General features: G+C 45.6%; 1 protein-coding gene across 1 annotated transcript in view; it reads right to left on the bottom strand.

Annotated features, from left to right (window-relative positions):
• Positions 1-22,368, bottom strand: part of ANKRD44 (ankyrin repeat domain 44) — a 132,362-nt gene that overhangs the window by 25,416 nt on the left and 84,578 nt on the right. Inside the window, exon 18 of the mRNA XM_023763119.1 lies at positions 4,154-4,225. Coding sequence (XP_023618887.1) covers positions 4,154-4,225 — 72 coding nt within the window. The remainder of the gene's footprint in view (positions 1-4,153; positions 4,226-22,368) is intronic.

A 22,368-nucleotide genomic window follows, 5' to 3' on the forward strand; every position in this document is an offset into this window, starting at 1 on the left:
CCTCCCTTTCCACTGTAATGGTGGAGGGGGGTAAGGAGACTCGACTGAAGGACTTGTATGCATGCATATGAGCAAAACCAATGGACGCCAGACAGGGGGAGGTAGGTGAGGGCACGTGCTGGGGTGTGGGGGCGGCCAGGGAGAGGTCAATGGGGGGGGGAAAGGAGACTTACATAATACTTTAAAACAATAAAGAATTTAAATTAAATAAATAAATAAATAGATTGTAATGGCAGAGCCCAGCCAACTGCGTGGCTCAGTGGTTGAGCGTCAACCTGTGAACTAGGAGGTCACGGTTAGATTCCTGGTCAGGGCACATGCCTGGGTTGGGGGCTTGATCCCCAGTGTGGGGCATGCAGGAGGCAGCTGACCAGCGATTCTCTCTCATCATTGATGTTTCTCTCTCTCTCCCTCCCTCCCTCTCTCTTCCTCTCTGAAATCAATAAAAACATTTAAATTGTAATGGCAGCAACTGATTCTGCTCGTGTGGACATCCTGACGTCACACCCGGGGAAAGGACTCCACGTGGGTAACAGGAGGATCTAGTTGCCATTTGTAAATGGTGGTCCTTCCGGGCCCATTACTCCTGAGACAAAAACAGCAAACATGTTCACATCTGTCAGTATGACAGCCTCAGAAAATAGAACCGGCAACTTACAAAGCACAGGCATATCTATGAAGCATGACAGCAAACACGTTAGATTTACTAGAGAAGACTCAGAGACGGACTCAGGAAGGCAGCGGGCGTGGAGGCACCGCAGGGGCACCACAGGCGCATAAGCTGGGTGCTGACGTAGGAACTCACCTCCCCCAAGAGGCCCTTTAAACCTCACAGCAACGACTAAACCCATTAGCATGTGTCCAAGCTAAAGAGGCTTAATGTCAAAATAAAACGGAGCGAACCCTGCTGGCAGTTAGAGAAGCCTCAGAATCCCATCCCATACTTCCTTCTATACCAGGAGCTTGAAACGTCCCTTAAAGACAGGATGGTTGTAAGTCCGGGTTTACCTATAGAATCCTGGTTTTTGCCTTTAGTCTAGTTCATCGATTTTCAACCAGTGTGCCATGGCAAGAACGGTTAAAACATGCAATACCTGACGGCTTAGTCAGGGGCACTGACCTCTTTTCCCTTAGATTGTCAGATAAAAAATGACAACAGTAAACGCTAGAGCCATCGGTGTGAATCAATCAAACACATACCTATTTTTTGTTGTTGTTGTTGTTGTTGTTAGGCCATAACAAATACAGAGGCCAAAAATACATCTTTTGGTGTGCTGCAGAATTCTAGTAATTAGTTTGTGTGTGCCATAGGTTCGCTGGCCCCGTTTCCAGCTCCTGCATTTTAGCATGCATCTGCATTACAATAAGAACTGAAGAGACCCAGTGACGTACTAAACGTCAAACGTCAAAGGCAATAGGAGGGGAACGTTCATTTATCTTCACACTTCAGAGCTTAGCCCTGTGGAATTCTCTTTGATGGTTAATGCATGATTCAGTCTTGAGACAATTATATGGCTTTTGGGGTCTATTCAAAGAGCGGACAACAAAGCTTTAAGCTCTCTGAAAGGGACTCGGGAGTCAGCAGTGCGCGATGAAAACTGTCCTATTCTCCTTCCTATTCCCATCACCTTCCACCAGGCGGTCAGTAGGTAATTCCACAAATAAGGTCTGAAATAACTAAAGGAGGAAGCAACTCACAAAAGGACAAACACGCTGGTTCAAAAAGCACGTAGTGCGCTGGCTTTCAATAGACAACCCAGCGTAAGCCTTTGCCGCAGGGAACAAACATTTTAAGTCTGTTTCACGAAATTCCTTAAATCTCGGTAGGTAACATATTTTTAGAACATGATTAATGTCTTTGAACTTTTTCGATGGGAACTGAGGACACCGAGGAGGAAGAAGTTGGGGGTCCTCACAGAATCCGCGCAGCCATGGGTCCATCTGGACCTCTGGGCAGCGGGAGCCCTCATTTGCATAGCCCTGCTTCCTGATTTAATTTTTTCAAGTGGCTGAAAATGCCCATGAACTCCCTGGCTCGTCACCCTGGAGGCTTGGATCATTCCGGCAGGAAATGGAACCAGGTGGGTCAGGTGTCCCATGGCCGGCAGGTTGGAGGGCATCTGCTTCCACCTAAGAAGCGAATGCCCTGGGGTTTCATCCAGTGAATTGCCTCAGAGGCCCCTGGACAGGCAGATGGCATCCTTGGGGAGTCCTTGAAGCAAATAATATATTTTTATTTGCTTTTATTATTTTTAAAAATATTTTTCATTTTTATTGATTTCAGAGAGGAAGGGAGAGGGAGAGAGAAACACCAATGATGAGAGAGAATCATTGATCGGCTGCTTCCCACAAGCTCCCCACCCGGGCACGCACCCTCAATCGGAATGTGGAACCTGGGACCCTCCAGTCCGCAGGCTGACGATCTATCCATTGAGCCAAACCAGCCAAGGCAAAGCAAATAATATATTTTTAAACGGTTTGCATTTCAAGGGCACGACTAAAATGTTTTAGGATTAACCCACTGCTATCACCACGGCCAAAAGCATCCTCATCCCTGCTTGCCTGGTTGTCTACCTTCTGCTTTGTCTACCTTACAGTTTCAACTCCACACACTTTTAAGACAAAAGTAATATCACTTCATCTGTCTCCTCGGACTCCTCCAAAGGGCTTCCTATTTTGCTCAAAGGAAAGGTCACAGTTCTTACAAGAGCATGAGGCCCTCTGACCTGCGCGGCTCCCTGCCCCCCGGCAACATGTCAGGCCTTGTCCCCTCCCCACGCCACACTCTCCCTGCCACAGTGGTTTTCTGGCTCTTCCGGTAACTTGCCAAGCGTGCCCTCACCTTTGCGCTTCTGCCTAGAACACTCAGGTGTCAGCCAGCCACGCGGGCAGCCCTGGTGTCCATGCAGGAGGGAGGCTCTGAGCTATGTAACAGCGCCCCGGCCACCTCCACCCCCGTCTCGCCGATCTCTGTGGGGCACACGCAGCACCTGTCACCCTCCGTCCTGCCACACGGTCACTTGCCTGGACTGGACTGGACTGGAAAGTACCAGGACAGAGCCCGGGCTTTGCTTAGGGCAACAGCTCCAGCTCCTGGGACAGTGCTTACTACAGACACAGTCGGCACATGTCAATGAAAGACCGACATCAGGTTAATCATGGGGAGGATGACGCTGCTGGTTGCACACAGGCGCCAGGCACTGTTCTCACTGCTTTACGTGTTAGCTCATGTCATTCCCTCAACAGCCCTGGGATAAAGGTACTGCTGTTCTCCACATGTGGTAGGTGGAGAAACTGAGGCACAAGAGGTTAGATACTTAGCTAAGCTCATACAACAAATTAATTAACAACTTGGAAAGGGTTTGGGGATCCTTAACTAACTCACCCCTTTTAACTTACAGGAGAGAAACCAGGTCCAGGTGAGCTACTAGTGAGGAGACTGGCAGCTGGGACCCCTCTCTGCATGCACTTCCTCACTCCCAAAGCCCACCCTGTCTTTCCAGGACTGGAAACCCATAGAGCTTAGCAGAGCACCAGGCACGCAAAAAACACTGAACAATCACTTTTTAAAAATGAATGAGAGATGACAGAATTCCTAGAAGCTGAGAAGTCTCTTCTCAGATCAGAAGGAGGCTTGGCGGTGCACTCAACCCCGCTTTCAAAGGGCATCAGGATTCCATCTGAGGTACCCTTTCCAACAGGCCTCTCTGGGGGTGGTAGTGCTGTCTGTGAACCCTCGGTGTTGGGGTAGCTTCCCCAGGCACAGCCGATGGTTGGGCAGAGATTTCAGGGAACAACCTTTAGAGCAACCGATACCAAAAGCGAACCGGTGTGAATTTTTTCCATGTAAGCATCCCACTACCGATCCACATTTTCCATTCCAAATCCATCTCCAGGAACAAAGACTTATGCACATTTTAACCTGATTTCCCTGGATCCAGAGTGTGTGTGCGTATGTCAGTGGGTGTGTTGGTGGGCGTGACTGAGGGTGGTGAGGTGGGTGTCAGTGGATGTGCCCGAGCCTTTGCCCAGGCACTGTTTTCGTGGTCAGCTATGTCTGCATGCCTGTGCTTTCATCGTCAGAGCAGCCTAGTTTTAGGAACGCTTCAGTTCTTCCTGTAACAAGCGAAGTTGCCCACAGAATCTCACTTACAGCCAAGTGGAGTGGACTCTTGGTAGCACCCGGATCTGATTCTTCAAAACCACCGTTGGTTCTTTCCAAAAGCTGTGGAGAGGAAGGAAAACGACAGGACGTCAGCACAGTCCACAAAAGGAGTCTGACTTCATGGGTACGAGTGGGAGCACAAGTGAGGAAGGAGGTGTCAGGAACTGAAGACATTGTGCAACTTATCAGCAATGTAAGGAACCTGACATAGTACGTCCAACAAAGACGCTGAGGGTTTCAGCCTCTAGAACAGTGGTTCCCAACCTATTTTTGGCCATGCCCCACCTAAGCATCTCTAAAATCCTGATGTCCCCCACCCTCCGTGCGTGACAAATAATTCTTATTTTTCAAAAAGTGAACTCCTAAAAGGCCATTAACTTGGTCTAAACAAGCTTCCAAAGAACATGGCATCCATGAAAGAGAAAAATAAAAGAATGAAAGGACAGTTGAAGTACTGAGGAAGAAATCATTAAGGAATTGTTAAAAAATAATAATAATATGAAGCAATATGAAAAAAAGCAAATAAAATTTCAAAACATGTACTAGAGAACTGAAATGCATAAATGTCACAATATATATTTATACTAGAGGCCCGGTGCACGAATTCATGCACGGGTGGGGTCTGGCCAGCCCGCCCTGATAGGGGCCAATTGGGCCAGGCCAGCTGGGGGGAGGGGCTGCAGGCAGTTGGCTGGACGGCCCCGCCCCCTGGTCGAACTCCCAGTTAGGGGACAATTTGCATATTAGCCTTTTATTATATAGGAGGATATGGTATAAGAGGCCCCTAGGACCATAAAAAATGCCAAAAATTCACTGTTAATAACTCATTCTCAAATTGCCCCCCTTAAAAATCAAATTGCCACCCTGTGGGCGTGTGCCCCATATTGGGAACCACTGCTCTAGATTATCTCAGTGTTTATATACAAGAAAGGCTTCCTGTTTTCAAAGATGCTTGCCCTCACCAACCCGGAGAAGTCATTCATGGGAAGCCCACGCTTCACCCACCAGATGGTAATGATGAAAATACTGCAATGCTTAGTTCATTCCGTCATCAAACACACATTCACTGGAGAAAGGGTTGCAAAGGACGTGAAGCTCCTGTTCCCATGGAGCTTCCAGTATAGAGAAGGAAAGCAGACGAGCACATTCACAAATGAAAGGTATCTGGCGTTGATCAATGCTATGATGAAAATACAACAGTGTGACGAGATCGAGTGACCGGGAAGTGACTTTACAGCTGATGGCCAGGCAAGGCCCCTCCAAAGAAGTCTCAGTTAAAGTGAGACCTGAATGAAAAGAAGAATTACAGCAAGTGGAGGTGTGGCAGCAGAGTGTCTGGGAGGAGGGAGGAGTCGGTGCAAATGCACCAAGTGGGGGCGAACCCGGGGAGTTCACAGAGCAGGAAGGATGGTGTGGGCCAAGCGGATGCTGTGGGGTCTGGGGCCAATAGCAGCGGCAGTGACTGTCAGCTGGGGTCCGGGGCCATGGCAGCCATCCGGTGGCTGCTCTCTGCTTCCCTGTCTCCTGGTCATAGGGAAGGGGCAGCTGCCCTGGCCGCCGAGTGCCCCAGTTCAGACCTATTTCTGGAGGAACAGCCTAGAAAGGTCCCCTCTTCTGGATCTCCCAACAAGCCCGTAAACACCCATCTTTAAAAACCAAATCTTTTTCTGCTTAAAATAGCCAGCATGGTTTCTGTGTCCTTCCACTGAATCCTGACAGATTCAAAGAGTAATGCAGATTGTTATAGAAGCTGTGTTAATGGGGGTGCGAAGGGGAAATTAGACCACTCCATATACTAGAAAGCAAAACTTCCTAAAGTTCACGTTCCCCGTTTTTCTCCCTGAAAATCTCAAAGTTGTCAAGGGGGAGAAACACATTTTAAAGCCATATCTGTGGAATGATACCATTTTCAATTTTTAAAAAATTGCACTGGCATGACTATACATGCAGAGAAAAAGCCTAGACATACATACCCTACAATGAATAGCACAATAACCTGAACGCGGGATTATATAGGGTTTTGACTTTCTTTTTTATTTTTCCTGACCTCTTTTTGCAGTGACTGTGTAGTTTTCATAATCAGAAAAACACTAAAGCTCTTTCTATTTGGGAAAAAAAGCGATTAACCTTCCTTTTCATTTAACAAATGATGTCCACAGATGCCCAGATAGCCCAGAATTCTTTTCCAGTCAATGCACGTGGGAAATAATGTTTGGACTCTTTGGTAGATCAAATAACAGTGTAAAACGTTCCATCTAAAAGCACACAATTTCAATATCACAAATAATACAACACAAATAGGAATAGCGGAGGTAAGAGACATTTTATGTTTGCTTTTATTCGTGTGAGAATAGAATATGGAACTTAAACAATCTAAAGTATGCTGGAATAATGAGAATAAATTTAATTTTAACTTCAAAGCAAATAACTCTAAAACCAATCTGCCTCACAGAGTGGAAATAGAAGTAGCTTTAACTGCTTACAAAGGCTAGAAAACAGCTGTTCTTTTGCTTTGTTTTGCAACATTATCACCTGCAAGACTTCCTGGAATTGACCGTGCCGCCCAACCCCAGATCCGGTCCTGGAATGAACTTGTAATCAAAGGAACACAGAATCATTTCCACCTTCTCACCCACACGAAGAGGCAAGAAGACAATACACTGTTTATAGCCTCAACTTAGGCATGTCCCCGGAAGATTGGTTATGGGGCATGACTTTCCACACACATACTTTGATCATACAAAAAGCGTGTGCTGTTCTATGGCAACCAGTCACCCAATATTTGCCGAGAATCCCTGTGCAGGACCCTGGGGTAGGCATCGGGATTCAGCTGTGCAGAGAACATACATGGCCGCTGAAGAGGCGGAGGAAGGGAAAGGTAGTGTGTGTGTTCAAGAATTTCATTCGCCTTCACTCACTCATTCAGTAATTATTGAGCACTCTGCTAGGCACTGTTATCAGTTCTAAAATGGTCCCTGACCACAAGAAATGTATAGTCCCGGGGGTGCAATGGACAGCTCTAATGTATCCCTCCAGCATGGCATCACGAGCTGCTACCGGCACAATAAAGATGTGAACTCATTTCGAAGATGGACTTGGCCCTCTGCCTAAACAATCTGTTAAAATGGCTGCTTTCATAAAGCCTTTATCTGGGCTACTTCATCTTACTCCTTGTCATCTCCCAAATCCCAGAATTGATCCTTTTCTCAATTGAGCAATTATTTATGAAGCTTATGTGTCTGACCCCGCCTCTTCCTGCACACCCTCCTCCTATAACCTTGCCTTCTTGGGTTGGGATTAAAGCCGGTTCCAGTCCCCCGCTGGCAGATAATGATGGGCCCCTGACGTGGCCATTGAGAGAAAGCAGCGAGGGTGGGAGCAAGCAGACCTTCGAAGGGCCTTATTTGTGAAACACGAATTCCCTGGTTCAGTGGGGGAGGGGGAGGGCCCTGTGGAGGGGGAGGCTGGGATGCTCTGTAATTCTGGGGCCTGAGGAAAGAATTGCACTTGAGACTTTAACAATTGATAGGACGTTTTCTGAATCTGAAGGGTGTTTCTTCAGGGCTCGTGGGCTCACACAGAGAACATCTCAGGGTCTTAGATTTAAAAGCAGCAAAGGTACTCTAGCCGGTTTGTCTCAGTGGACAGAGCGCCAGCCTGCAGACCGAAGGGTCTCGGGTTCGGTTCCGGTCAAGGGCACGTACCTGGGGTGCAGGCTCCATCCCGGGCCTTGGTTGGGGCTCCTGTGGGAGGCAACCAATCAATGTGTCTCTCTCACATTGATGTTTCTCTCTCTCTGTCTCTCCCCTTCCCTTCTACTTTCTCTAAAAATCAATGAAAAAATATCTTTGGGTGAGGATTGACAAGTGAAAAAAATTTTTTAAAAATAAAAGGTAATAGAAGGCCAAGTTTAGGGCTTTCTCTACAAAATGAATCTGTGATAACAAAATCAAGGATAAATATAAACTCAATGGTAATCCAATGGCCGCTGGGTTAAAAAAACAACACAGTAATCTTGTCCAAAACTGTGAGGAAACATAAATATTGCACTTGAACTAGGAACCCAAGCTTTCCAAATAGTAGAGATTATGACTGGCTATTTGAAAACACGGCAAGAAAAATGCAGGGATCCCAAGAGACTTAAAGCTGATTTAAACTAGTTTTTCTATGTGCTATTTAGGAAAGCAGAAAGCAAGCGTGGCTCTGACAGTAAAAACAAGCATGTAGCCAGCACATCTGTGAGGCAGCTTCTCTCTCGTTGGCTATGGTTAGACTCTGACACGTTAGTGAGGAGGGAGAGGAGCTAGAAAACCAATCCAACAGTACCCCCAGGACCGTGTGAAGAAGGTGCTCTGAGAAACGGTTTAAAAATGGATTTAATGCCCGGCCGGCGTGGCTCAGTTTTTGAGCATTGACCTAGGAACCAGGAGGTCACGGTTGGATTCCTGGTCAGGCACATGCCCAGGTTGTGGGCTTGATCCCCAGTGTGGGGGTTGCAGGTGGCAGCCAATCAATGATTCTCTCTCATCATTGATGTCTCTATCTCTCTCTCTCCCTCTCATTTCCTCTCTGAAATCAATAAAAAAAAATTTTTAATGGATTTACTTCTCTTTCGGCAGTGAGGACTAGGAGGATGTGTGTAAGTCTTCAAGTCTGTTGAGGGTTGGGAGCAGGCCAAGGCCCCTGCAGAGTTGGCACCTCTGTAAGAAATTCTACCTCACATTCTGTGCTTGAGAAATTCAACCTTAAATGTCTGTGCTTGAGAATGAAAGGCTGTGTGGGCAACCTCAAGGCCACGCCTGAGTCAACTGTGCTGAGACCGGGCTCAGCTCAGCCTGGAGGGGGTTGGGGCCTACAGACGGTTCAGACCACCCAGCCTGTGTCACTAGGCTCCATGCAGGGCCTGGGACAGAGCTCAGGGGGTCCCACTGGCCTTTCAGCCCAGGGTTGCTAGGATGTCCCAGGCCACACTGGGCCTCAGGGGACCCCGGCCTTCTCCGGGGGCCTTGGCAGTCACGGCGGTGGCTTTCTGCGGGTGCGCCTGACTCTGCTCACATCCGTTCACAGCTATTAGGAGAAGCTGTCTTGCTTGAAATTGTTATTAACAGCCATAGCCAGAAACTCCGTGGTTTCTAGAAATGTCTGAACCTAATCTAATTTCTGCCTCCCCCCACAATTCTAAAGGTAAGGAACCATGACCTCTCTACGCTTGTGCAAATCAGGGTCCATGCAACTCTAAAAGGAGATAACGGGAGCCTGACGAGACTGGGTTTCCGTTTCTTCCCGGGAGCTGGTTTTGATTGCTCTGCTTATCTCCGCCCTCCAGAGTGCACTCAGGTCCTAGCAATTTCCGTGCCAATTAAAAGGCAGAAGAGCCTGCGGTCTGTATGAGGACGGCGCGTGAAACCTGCTGGGAAGATAAAGCCGAATGCACGCTATAAAATGCATAGTGTTTAAAAACTATCGTGCAAGAGCCTTGAGTGTTCATATACGTTAGCCCTGGCCCGTGTGGCTCAGTTGGTTGGGCCTCATCCTGTGCACCAAAAGGTTGCTGGTTCAATCCCCCATCAGGGCACATGCACAGGTGGCAGGCTCGATCCCCAGGAGGGGGTGTGCAGGAGGCAGCTGATGGATGTTTCTCCCTCTCCCTTCCTCTCTCTCTAAAATATCAATAAAAATATTTTTTTAAATGTTCATATACTTTGACCTATAAACCTACTTCAGAGATTCTATCTTGAGAAACTTTCAAGCTTAAAGCATTTCATAGTAAAATAGTGTACAACAACCTAAATAGTAGAAGAATGCCTAAATTATGGTCGATCCAATAATGGAACATTATTTAAATTAAAATATATTTACCAAGAGTTCTTAATTTCCATAATATTGTATGGGGGGGAAATCAATGTACAAAATTACATATTTAATATTATCTTTTATATGTGAAAAGTAAAATATGTGAAGAGACGAAGGAAATATATCAAAAGGTTAATAATGATTATTTTGGGGTGGTAGGCTTTGGTGCTTGATTTCTTGTTTCCACCTTTCTACATGTTCTAAACTTTCTACAACAAATATAGATTACTCTAGTAAAGGATCAGATACATTTATCTTTAAAGTGAAAGGGTTGAGCCAGATGATTTCCAAGGTCCATTTAGCTACCTTCTCCATGGTACCTAGCCAGAATGTAAGGGGTCAATGTTTTCACGACCAGGACTAGCATACCTTTATTAAGGCAAAATACCATGTTGGCCAGTGTTGCTGTTGGCTGAGTGTGTTTCTTCATGGCCATTAAACTCCAAATTCCTTATAGGCAGGCTCTACCTATACCATGTAGTATGCACTCAATAAAAGTTTGCTGAATTTAACTTAAGTCTGATCAATGAATGAGAGCTATCGTGGGATTAATTACAGAGTGGTAACACAATTGCTACCTGTTCTGAGAGTGCAGACCACACAAAGCATTACCGGTAGGTTATATTTTTGGTTGGATTTTTCCCTTTACAATAATCTGAAAACATATTTGTTGCGACATTGAAAAAACCAACCAGTCAACCCACCAGCAAAGCAAACACATAAACCTGACCTTCCACAGAACACAGTCCTGTAACTGAAAAATGCTCTCGGATACGTGTCTTTCTTAACCACGTCAGTTTACTGTTCTGAGTCCGGTAGCTCCCCGTGAGGGGACCCTCTGCTCCCCCGTCAGAGGTACTAAAGAAGACTAATAGCAAACTAAATTGTGATCTGGTTGATGGACCAATACTACGAAGAAGGAGAGATATTAGTAAGAGAATTCCAAACACGTTTTCTGGTTGTAATGACCTAACTCAGTCCAGAAAAAAAGCCAAGCTATATGTTTCTGAAATAATAGAATGCTATGACCCTGTTCATCTCGCCACAGGCAGTCCAGATGAGGAGGAACAGTAAGATGAACTCAGAAGAAATAAGTCACTCTCTTGGGGGTTAAGGCACAGTGGTTACTGGAAACACAAGGCTGGAGGAAGCCGAAACTGATCATGGAGGGGACTCGGAAATTGGCTTCACTCCTGTGTGTGCGTGTTGAGCCAGAAGAGGCGTGTTCCTGTGTTGGAGACAGATAACAGAGAGAGATAGCTGACAAGGGTCCCTGTGCAAACCTCGGAGGGAACACAAACAGGCTGTCGCCATCAGCAAAGTCCAGATACACAGCATACGCCTTGGTTGCTGACACCAGCAAAGTATGCCTTGGGGGCCCCGAATCTATCCACCAAGGATGTGACTGGGAGTGCTGCAGGTCCTCTTGGGTCTAGCGACGGCTGCTGCAAGGGGGTTTCAGTACAACAGCAAAAATCTTCCGCCGTTCCCTGGATATTCACAGTGAAGGAATTAGCCTTGACCACACCTATTTACCGCCTGAATTTTGCAGAGCAATTCAAGAGTTCAGTTCTCCCTCTGTATCAGCAGTGCGTTCAATATATGGGTGTATTCTATCAGGGGAACAGTCCCCTGGTGCTCTCTTATTCTGTTTTTCTCTTTGGTTCCCTGCATTGTGTGTGTGTGTGTGTGTATGTGTGTGTGTGTGCGTGTTGTGGTGGTGGTAGTAGTGATCATGGAGGTGTGTGTGGGTTGTGGTGATTGGTGTGTGTGTGTGTGTGTATGTGTATGTGTTGTGGTGGTGGTGGTGGTAGTGATCATGGGGGTGTGTGTGGGTTGTGGTGATTGGTGTGTGTGTGTGTGTGTGTGCATGTTGTGGTGGTGGTAGTAGTAATCATGGGGGTGTGTGTGGGTTGTGGTGATTGGTATGTGTGTGAAGAGAGAGAGAGAGAGAGAGAGAGAGAGAGAGAGAGAGATAGGGAGGGAGAAGGTGCAGAGGGGAAGAGGACAAAAGCAAAAGTTCTGTGTGAATGAACCATTACCATCCATGGGTAACGCAAGTTTAGGAAAAAGAGCAAAAGGGGTCAATATCAAGGGGGTAAGTATCAAACAAAAATCCACAAATATTTGATATTTTTGGATTCCCTATTTTAAGGAAAATGATGTAAAACTTGTAAATGAGTCAACAAGGATGATTCTGTGTCCTTTTAAAAAATCATACTGAGGCATTGTTTTGATAACTGCACCCAAGGATTAGTTTTTTAGTATAATGTTTATTCAGGACTCGGTCTCTCTGAATTCACATGCTAACTTGTAGATCTGTGCCCAGCAGAGATCCACATTATGTGTGTGAGGCAGAAAAGAGAAGTCCAGAAGTTATAGCTCCTTGCCTTCTTAGATATTAACCAGGTTTGCACCTAACCTAGCAATTTTATTTGCATATTGCTTCATTAAAGTGTTTATACATGCTCTGTTCCTCAAATGCTCCGTGAACAATAAAGTTTAGCATATCATGAAGTCCATCATTATTTAAGACAATCTTTAACCCACGTGCCTCCTCTCTTTGCATGAGTCTTGTTTAAATTTTCTGAGAAGTATGTCCTTGGACATCACCCATCAGCTCCCATTAATGCAAAGCCCTCCACAGTCTTACAGACCCTTTGGGAACTCCCCTCACTGCTGTTCCACAGCTGGCTCTTCTGGGGAACACTGAGAACTGGAGAAGGGCCTCCTCTCCTTGCAAAGGGCCTTGTGCAGACATCGGGCCCGGAGCTGTGCTGTCCCCAGATTAGAAAATCAACCCCACTGGGTTTCCAGTGAACTCTTCTCAGGCTCTGAGACCGAGGAATCCCGGACGCCCCTCCTTCCTCACGTGCCCACTTCACACAGGGAACCGTGGCAATGGCCAGGAACATCGTACATGGGTCAAATATCGACTGCACTTGCTCACTCTTCTCCCAGGAACCCACAGGAGCTGCCAGATACCAGCATTGCTCCTCTGCTGGCTCCCATCCTCAGAGAGGAGGTTTGCCTGAGCGTGCAGAGCTCATCCACTACCTTCAGGGTCTCCCAGTGTGTGGACCATCCTCTCTCCCTTCCTGGCCTCCCTCCCTGTGTGGATGCCCTTGCAGAACTGAAGGGAACCTCGCTCCAGCCAGACACCTGCAGGACCCCAATCTCGGGTCCCCTACAGCCCCAGAGGCAGACCCCTCCCCCCGCCGCCATCTCACCGGCTTCAGAAATAAACCTCACTCAGAAGACAAGGACACACGCCACAAAGCACAGTCATTTACCATCGAAAGCAAGAGCAGTCGTTTCATTTGAGCCAAATAAGATAATTCAAAGACATGCTTCTTGCCAAGCTCATAACATTGCATTTCATTAAACCATGTTTTCATTTAGGTAAGACGACTGTCATGCCAGCTATTTTATTGACACTAGTTTAGTTTTTTTTCCAGGAAATGGAAAAATTGTTTCAGATTTTGAAAAGATAAAGCAATACAAAATAATGTGATGCAACTATGATACTCCAGAGCCTGTTTTGTGTGTGTGTGTGTGTGTGTGTGAATTTAAAAACTGGTTTCTCCTAAGGGTCCTCCCAGGGTTAGACCCCCCTTAGCCACGCTCTCCCCTGATGGGCATGCCTCCCCCTAACCCAAGGGCTGCTGGGAGCCCATGTGCAGATGGCACTGTGGCAAGTCTGGCCTCCTGGATTCGCTGTCTATGAGGTGTTCGGCCACCCGCCCACCCAGGCAGACTCCTGGGCCTGGTCCCTTTACTGTCATTGAACAGGAAACAGCAGCGTCCTTGAAGGGAGCACACTGTCCGCAGGACTGCACCCCAGTTTCTTCCAAAGCCATCCTCCCACCACAGCCCTCCCCACACACAGCCCTCCCCACTTCCAAACAAACCATCAAACAAACGAATAAAAACGTGAACAACGACAACACTTTCCAGCCTCCGGGGCCTGTATGTAAGTAACGTCCGGTCTCCTGGGGCAGGCAGGCACCCTGCCCCCCTCCCCCGCCCCTACACACACACAATATAATTCGAGGCCCAAGCCCAGAGAGCCCACGGGTAACTCATGGGCTTCTGTGAGTGTGAAAGGCAGGCCCTAAGGCAGTGATGGCGAACCTTTTGAGCTCGGCGTGTCAGCATTTTGAAAAACCCTAACTTAACTCTGGTGCCGTGTCACATATAGAAATTTTTTGATATTTGCAACCATAGTAAAACAAAGACTTCTATTTTTGATATTTATTTTATATATTTAAATGCCATTTAACAAAGAAAAACCAACCCAAAAAATGAGTGTCATAGGTTCGCCATCACTGCTAAGCTACCTAACCTCCCTTTGTCTTCACAGACCCAGCACTTCTCTCCGTCAGTCACTCTCCAGGGCGGCAGGAGCGAGGCAGCTTCCAGCAAAGTGTCCATCACGGAACGCATGGTGTGGGGACTTTCCCACCAGGACGCACACGCAGCCTCCCCTCCCAGTGCCCACAGGCTCCTCTGCCAGCTTGCGGGGGGTGGGGGGGGGTGCCTGCCTCCTTCCCCATCTGCTGTGTGCCTTTTCTTTCTGGCTGTTAATGAGCTCTTTGAACAGAAGGTGTGAGAGGCAGGCGGGGCATTTGATTTAATAAAACATTTCACGAAGGTTCTGGAGTTCTCCCGGTGGCCGGCCTCCCGGCTTGCTGGTAGCTCCATAAAGGGTTTAAGGAGACAGGTGAGTCTCAGCTGGTGTTGCTCAGTGGTTGAGCCTTGACCTAGGAACCAGGAGGTCACAGTTCCATTCCGTTCAGGGCACATGCCCGGGTTGTGGGCTCGATTCCCAGCGTGAGGCGTGCAGGAGGCAGCCCATCAATGATTCTCTCTCATCATTGATGCTTTTCTCTCTTACTCTCCCTCTCTGAAGTCCATAAAAATTTATTTTAAAAAAAAGAAGAAGAAAGAGAAGACAGGTGAAACTGCACTAAAATTAAGTTTCATATTACCCAGGCACTTAGCCTAGTGCCTCATTCCTGTTCAGGAAAGAAAACCTTGCACAACTCTGTCACTCAGAAGCACAATGAACAGAAATCTGTTCTCGTTAAGTTTTCCTTGTGGTTCCCAATTATCTATCAGAATGACCTTGCTCTGGTTTTAACAAGGCTTTATTCAAAAAGGGTCACGTGTAAAAATACTTTTCTTGCACTCTCTAAAAACTATGGGAAAATCTAATTTAAGTGCAGATCTGGCCCAATCTGCATGACTTAATGGTTGAGCATTGACCTATGAACCGGGAGGTCACAGGTCGATTCCTGGTACACGCTGGGGTTGTGGGCTCGATCCCCAGTGTGGGGCGTGCAGGAGGCAGCTGATCAGTGATTTCCTCTCATCATTGATGTTCCTATCTCTCTCTCCCTCTCTCTTCCTCTCTGAAATCAATAAAAAAATATATTTTACATTCAGTTTTGTCTTAACTTTTTAAATGTAGGATTTCAGCTACGCAGTGTGCAGCTGCAGGCCGCTGAAAGCAACTCGGCACTCCATTTAGGAAACCGGTTCTGGGGCTGTTGGCGCGAAACCGATGGGGCCAGCCACCTTCACTTGCTGCACCAAAGGGCAGGGGCAGGGGCAGACTTTTTCCCTTTGAGGACGTGCGTGTATCGTTTATTCTCTAATTTATTGTATGAATTAGTTAGGGATAGAGCAGAGGCTGAAAGCACTACTTTCAAGCTGAGTGAGGCTGCTGAAAGTTAGGTAAGCACGAACCGTTTACAAACGCTGGTGCTGAACATAAAGGTAACTGTAACAGAAGGACGATTTCTGATTTTTATTTTTTTTAAGTCAAAGGATCGGTGATCAAAAGATTAAAATCGAGAACCCATTCTGCAAAGAACAACCTCAAAACTTGCCAGATAGTTCCTTTTTTGTTGACTCGCTTTCGCCTTTGGAATTTTACTTGTTAACTAAGAAAAGTGGCAATAAACACAATTGCATGAGAAAATTTGGGGGAGGCTTCTGTACATGTTATCACAGTGGAAAGGTACATTTTTGTCAGAATGTCTCCTGAAGAGCAAATTAGTCTGAAATTGCCTGCGTGGCTGACCAGCTCAGTAAGTGCTGAATTCCACACCACGCCCTGAGCTTCCGGGCGCACAGCCCACAGTGAATGCTTTCATGAGGAGGGTGCTGGGCCCTTGCTCATGAGGATCCGTTTTGAAGGAGATGCCTGAGGAGTGACATGACGCCGGTAAACGCCCAAGCATCTCACAGCACACAGAGCTCTCACCTGGCTTCACGGCAGTAAAGTAAGCCATCAACCTGTCACTCGTTTAGACGCCTTCCCAGCTAGGCCATAAAAAAGGGCATGAAGAGAAGTTTTATGTCTAAGAAAAAATAAAGTTAAATATAGCTTCATTGCAGCATGTATTTGCTGAAATAGGTTTGAACAAAAAGTTTCCAAGTTGGTGCTCAGGGAGAGCGCTGGACTCGAAAGACTAACTCAACGTTATTAAAATTAAATATTAATGGTGGATTTAATTAAAATGCCAAAACATTTATCCAAGGTTTTGATCATTTCCCAAATAGTTGCACAGCTGAAGTTGCAACTTGGACTTTTTTTCTGCTTTCCTTTTCTCCTCTGCGTTTCCACTCGGGCACCAGGAATCCAGTCGGTGAGCCACACCACGGGCTGTCGCTTTCATACCCACCTCTTTCCCCTACTGAGCGACAAGCCCTCTTCCTTTCACCCTTTCTTTAAAAAAATAAAATAAAATAAAATAAAATAAAATAAAATAAAATAAAATAAAATAAAATAAAATATATATATATATATAATTTCAGAGAGGAAGGAAGGAGAGAGAAACATCAATGATGAGAATCACTGATTGGCTGCCTCCTGCACGCCCCCCACTAGGGATCAATCCCACAACCCGGGCATGTGCCCTGACTGGGAATTGAACCCTGACCTCCTGGTTCATAGGTCGACACTCAACCACTGAGCCCCCCGGCCGGGCCCTTGTACCCTTTCTACATGCTGGTGCTTCTATCCTCATTACACCTTCCTTCCTGGGTTGCAGTAAAGCAGTGGGACAGCCGCACTTTCTCTGCTACAACAATGAGGTCAGGTCCTGCCGTCTAAGTCCTCCTCTGTAATTCCGCGCTCATCGCCCCAGCATTGTGTTTCATTCCACCTCTGACCCTCGCCCTAGCCGGCAGCCTAAGAGCCCCGGCTGGGAGAGGAAGGGAGAGGAGGTGGGAGTTCAGGTGCTTGTTATGTCTCCGCGGCCTAAAGACAGGCTGGGAAGCTCGTTCTTCCCACACTACCGGTCACTCTGATGGGCTTAACTTTCCTTTCCAATGACCTTGACTTTTAAAATATAACCTCTCAATAAGATGCATTCAAGAATGCATGCTTTATTTAACATACTGCCTGACTAAGACTTTATCTGGCCCAGAGAAGTTGTTCAATAAATTTGCTTTAATCAGCAATTTTTTAAAAATATATTTTTATTGATTTCAGAGAGGAAGGAAGAGGGAGAGAAACATCATGATGAGAATCATTGATCAGCTACCTCCTGCACGTCCCCTACTGGGGATCGAGCCCACAACCCAGGCATGTGCCCTTGACCAGAATCGAACTCGGGACACCTCAGTCCACAGGCCGACCCTCTATCCACTGAGCCAAACCAGCTAGGGCAATGCAGCAATTTTTTTTAAAAGATGAAATAATTGTAAAGTACTCTTTAAAGGCAAAAGGGAAGAAAATAACATGGACTCTAATCCACAATGGGGACAGCCAGAGACAACTAGTTAACATTTTAGTATGTGTCCTTCTAGGCAAATAGTGCATACACACACATAAATCATGATGTATACACTTTACATGTAGTGAATATTTTTGAATACACTGAATATTCTTTGCAATATCACTTTAATGACCACACAGCATTCCAATAAGTCGGTGCAATAATGTCTCAAGAATTTAACTTGCTCCCCTATCTTTGAACTTTCAGGTTATCCCCTTCTAGGTGTTATTATTATTGATATTAACAGCTATGAACATTTGTGTGGCTGAATCTTTATGAATATTCATGTTGATATCCTGATGATAAATTGCAAAAAAAAAAAGTAGACTATTAAGGCTTTTGATTTAAAATTGGCAACATCTTTTTGGTAATTTCAATAAATGTGGGGGGGTCACTTGAGGTATGGTGCTTGAAGATACACTTTGCTGGGTCGGTTTATCATGTCAGTTTCACCTCCCCCCCCCCCCCCCCCGCCCCGGTTCCGATTTTATATTTGCAAGGTTCCTCTGCGCAGTTACTCTCCCAGGAGCTGGTTACTGACCCTCACAGGGAGCAGCGGCCTTGTCCCTCCTTCACTAAAAATGGCTCCCTGGCGACTTCCGGTGCGCAGGCCTCGCAAGTCTGTTCCTAGCAAGAAGCGTGTTTTCTAAAACAAACCGCGTACTGTTACAGCTTTTCAAAGCTTTACTGTGCTCATCCTTCATCCGTGAAATAAAACACAAATTGATTCAAGTTTCCACTAAAACAAACACACACACAAAAAAAACCTGGTCTTTTCCACTGGTTTAATAAAATCAAATTTCAACTTGCAAGAAAGAAATGAATGAAAAGTTAGCTTTTCTTTAAAAAAAAAAGTATTTATAGCTATCTATAAATAACTGTCTCTAGGAGACGACTAAAATGTTCTTTAAACATTTATCTCCAGTTGGTAACGACAGTGTCTAAATGGCGATTTTAAGACGATAACCAAAATGCACTCCTCTGCAAACGTGAGTGAACATAAAATACTATGGCATCTGTCTGCTCAGATTTTAAAACTCAGCCTAACTGGTCTTGGAAAGTACACACATTGGGCTCAGAGTAATCACGTGAGTCACTCCATGGTTTGTTCATTTAACATTAACCACTCCAAGTCAGAGAAGAAAGGGTTTCTCCTCTCAGAAGACCAGTGCCACATGCTTGCAGTAATGAGAGCTCAGCCTGCTGCAGAGGCCTTGGCGGGGAAGGGCCTGTTCCGAAAGGGACCGTTACAGGAGGGTGAGAGGCAAGAATTTGGAGCGACGTCAGTGAATTAAAAAAATAATATTTTGTTTTTCAATTACGGTTGACATTTAAGAAGTGAATTTGGTGAATGAGTCTAACATATGCCCTCTGGAACTAAAGATATCTGATTCGTAGAGAGAAAAAAAACCCACAAAAGAACCCCACTGTCACAATTTCTTTGTTGAAATAGCTTTTGCCAGTCCTTTAAGAACGTAAATCCTAACCCTTACTTTTCGCTCTTTGAATATTTTTTCTAGATTTCCTGAAAATCTTGAAATCATTTATTTACTATTTGTATGGTGCTTTTCTGAATAGGCCAATTTTAATGTATCTAATCATTAAAGATTTGTCGTCTTCTAATAATTTACGTGCAAAGTATTTTTCCATACCCTTTACAAGTTCGTGGTACCTCGCTGTGGGGGGTGGCTGGGATTTCTCAATATGTGGGTGGTAGCAAGGAATTCTTGTTTTATCCCCCATAACATCCACACCACCAGACTCTCATATTCAAGTTCTATGCCGTTAAGGGAACATTAGGTCACTTATTTAACTTTCATATTCTTATATCAAATACGCCTTATATTTTTCATGCCTTGTATATGTGTTAGAATAACCCCATGCCTTTCTGATTTCTTACCTTAAGAATTTGGCCTTAGCAGTGATTTTAATAAAAGAAAGAAAGAAGGTTCCTCTGGTGCTTCTACTTTTCCATGTACTGTTCTCCCTTCTGACCCAGTCCTGTGGCCTCTGAATCTTGGCCAGGGGACTCCTTGAGCACCAACGACCAAGCATTCTCCTCCTTCACTCCAAGTTTGCAATATCCTTTCTTGCAATTAAACCTTTCTCTCAAAATAATGATAGTTACTTTGGGTCAATTAAATTTGAGCCTCCTGTTGGCAGCCAGCAGGTTATTTTTTGAAGGTTCTTGCGTAGAGAAAGTTGTATAAATAAACCCTGGTGGTGCCTCACTGTGCTTGGCTCTAAGAGAACACAGCACTCTCAGTAGAACTGAGCGCGGTTGGAGGGGGGGGGATGACTAACTCTGTGTGTGAAATGACTCAGGAGCCTCCTTTTCTTATCTTTAAAGTGCTGATGACTCACCAACAGTAAGACCCAACTTTTTCAGAAACTAGAAGCTTCTACCAAATCCAGCTACTGGGAGGGGCCTGCTTGGTTAAATCAGAACAAGCGTTCCCTCAACTGCTCTCCCTGTGCCTTCGGAATTACTTAATAGCAACTCTGTAGACGCGATGAATAAACAGCACTGGCTTGGAGTCCTAGTTCCATCCCACCAATAAATAAAGGTTCACTGTATGGATACCGTCACACTGAGATGGGAGCCAAAACTTCTCAACAAGGGCGATTCTAATCTCCAGGGGACATCTGGCAACATCTGGAGAGATACTTGATTATCAACACTTGGGGGTGGGGGTGGGGGTGGGGGTGGGGGAGGTTGGTAGCTACTGGTGCCTGGTGGATAGAGACCAGCGACGCCCCCACGACGAAGAATTATCTTGTTCAAAATGTCAGTAGTGCCAAGGTTGAAACGTCCTGCTTCAAGGAAACGAAATAAAAGTAGATAAAGAGGAGTGTTTCCTTTGAACCCAGGCAGTACAGAGCTCTGACTTAGCCTTTCAGGAGAGTCAGACAAGCTACCAGGGAGAAGCCCTATGACAGCAATGTCCCAACATACTCTCATAAAGGAGTTTAGTCAACATGGTTCATTGGTATAGAGACCACATTCCAGAGAAGTGCAATCGCCAGCTCGATGGTCCTCGCAGCGAGTGAGAAGCCCATCCTGCACCTCTAATTTGACTGCACAGAAAATGTGTGAGTTGGACAAAATAGAAAACAGATGTTAACGAACCCATCTAAATGACGGAAGGTAGAGGCATTTTTGATCCATTTTAAATCTTTCCTTGTTTGGGGAAGGGTTGGGCTTGGGGGATGGGCTTGTGACACATGAGAAAACCTCCAGCCATGTTCAGATTTTAACCATCTTGCCCACCTCTCAGAGGCAGGCTGCTTGGCAGAGGCTCCGAGGAGAGAGCCTTATCGGGCCTCAGCATCTAATTACTTATCTGAGAGGAAATTAGGCAGGATTCCAAACCTACAGAAGACGCATGTCCTGCCGGGAGTTATTAATTATACGCAGACTTAAGAAGCAGGCATTTGTTTTGGAAATCATGCCAGGGGGTGCGCAGCCCTGCCAAATAGCACAGGAAGTGAAGACTGGGGAGAAGGTGAGCTGCTCGGCTCAGCTGGCGAAGGGGGGATTAAAACCAGATGGCCCCCATTTGTCTCCTTAGCCAAATTCTACATCAGATAGTCTTAGCGCTGGGGTTTAAATGAAACTGATGCCTGACTGCCCTACTCCTGAAGAAGAATCTAAATCAATTCCTTTTTAAAAACCATTTCCTATTTTGTTATTATTGCTCAGAAGACCTTGGGGTAGTTAAAGACCTACTCTGACAAAAACACACAACCACGCATGTATCTGCAGACATTTGGGGGGAAAGACCATAAGGAAATAGATCAAAATTTAAACAGGCGTGATCTGTGGATGGTGAGGTTATCGGCGATTTCAATTTTCTTTGAATATTTCCATGATTTTCCAAACTTTCTACAGCACATATTTTTTTACAATCAGAAAGGGCCTGAAATAGGGTCATTATTCCCCTTCTGTCTATTTCATTCCCTAATTATAATCCAGTTCTACCTATACTGCTATCCTTTAAATATTGACATTGAGTACTTATGCTGGAAATGTGTAAATAACCAGTCAGAGATACTAATCAGACCAAAATCTCACCCAGTATGACCTACTTATAGAGCTGGCTGTATAATATATCACTAATGGGTAACATGTCAGCATGTTACTCAATAACTAGTTTATCAAAAGACTCCTCAAATTCTGTTTTCCATAGTAAACGTATCCTTATATCCTGGCAATGTACAAGACGAAAAGAAATAATAAATAGCCCGGCTGGCATGGCTCAGTTATTGAGCATCGACCTATGAACCAGGAGGTCATGCTTCGATTCCTGGTCAAGGCACATGCCCTGGGTATGGGCTCGATCCCCAGTGTGGGGTGTGCAGGAGGCAGCTAATCAATTATTCTCTTTCATCACTGATGTGTCTATCTCTCTCTCCCTCTACCTTCCTCTCAAATCAATAAAAATATATTTAAAAAAGGAAAAATTAAAAAAAGAAATAGTAAATAATTTTAATGAACTTTAAAGAAGTCTAGATTTTATGTCAATTGGCTTAATTTTTCACCTTCCAGGGCTTTATTAG

The sequence above is a fragment of the Myotis lucifugus genome, unplaced genomic scaffold (assembly GCF_000147115.1).
Source record: "Myotis lucifugus unplaced genomic scaffold, Myoluc2.0 scaffold_3, whole genome shotgun sequence".
Taxonomy (NCBI): Eukaryota; Metazoa; Chordata; class Mammalia; order Chiroptera; family Vespertilionidae; genus Myotis; species Myotis lucifugus.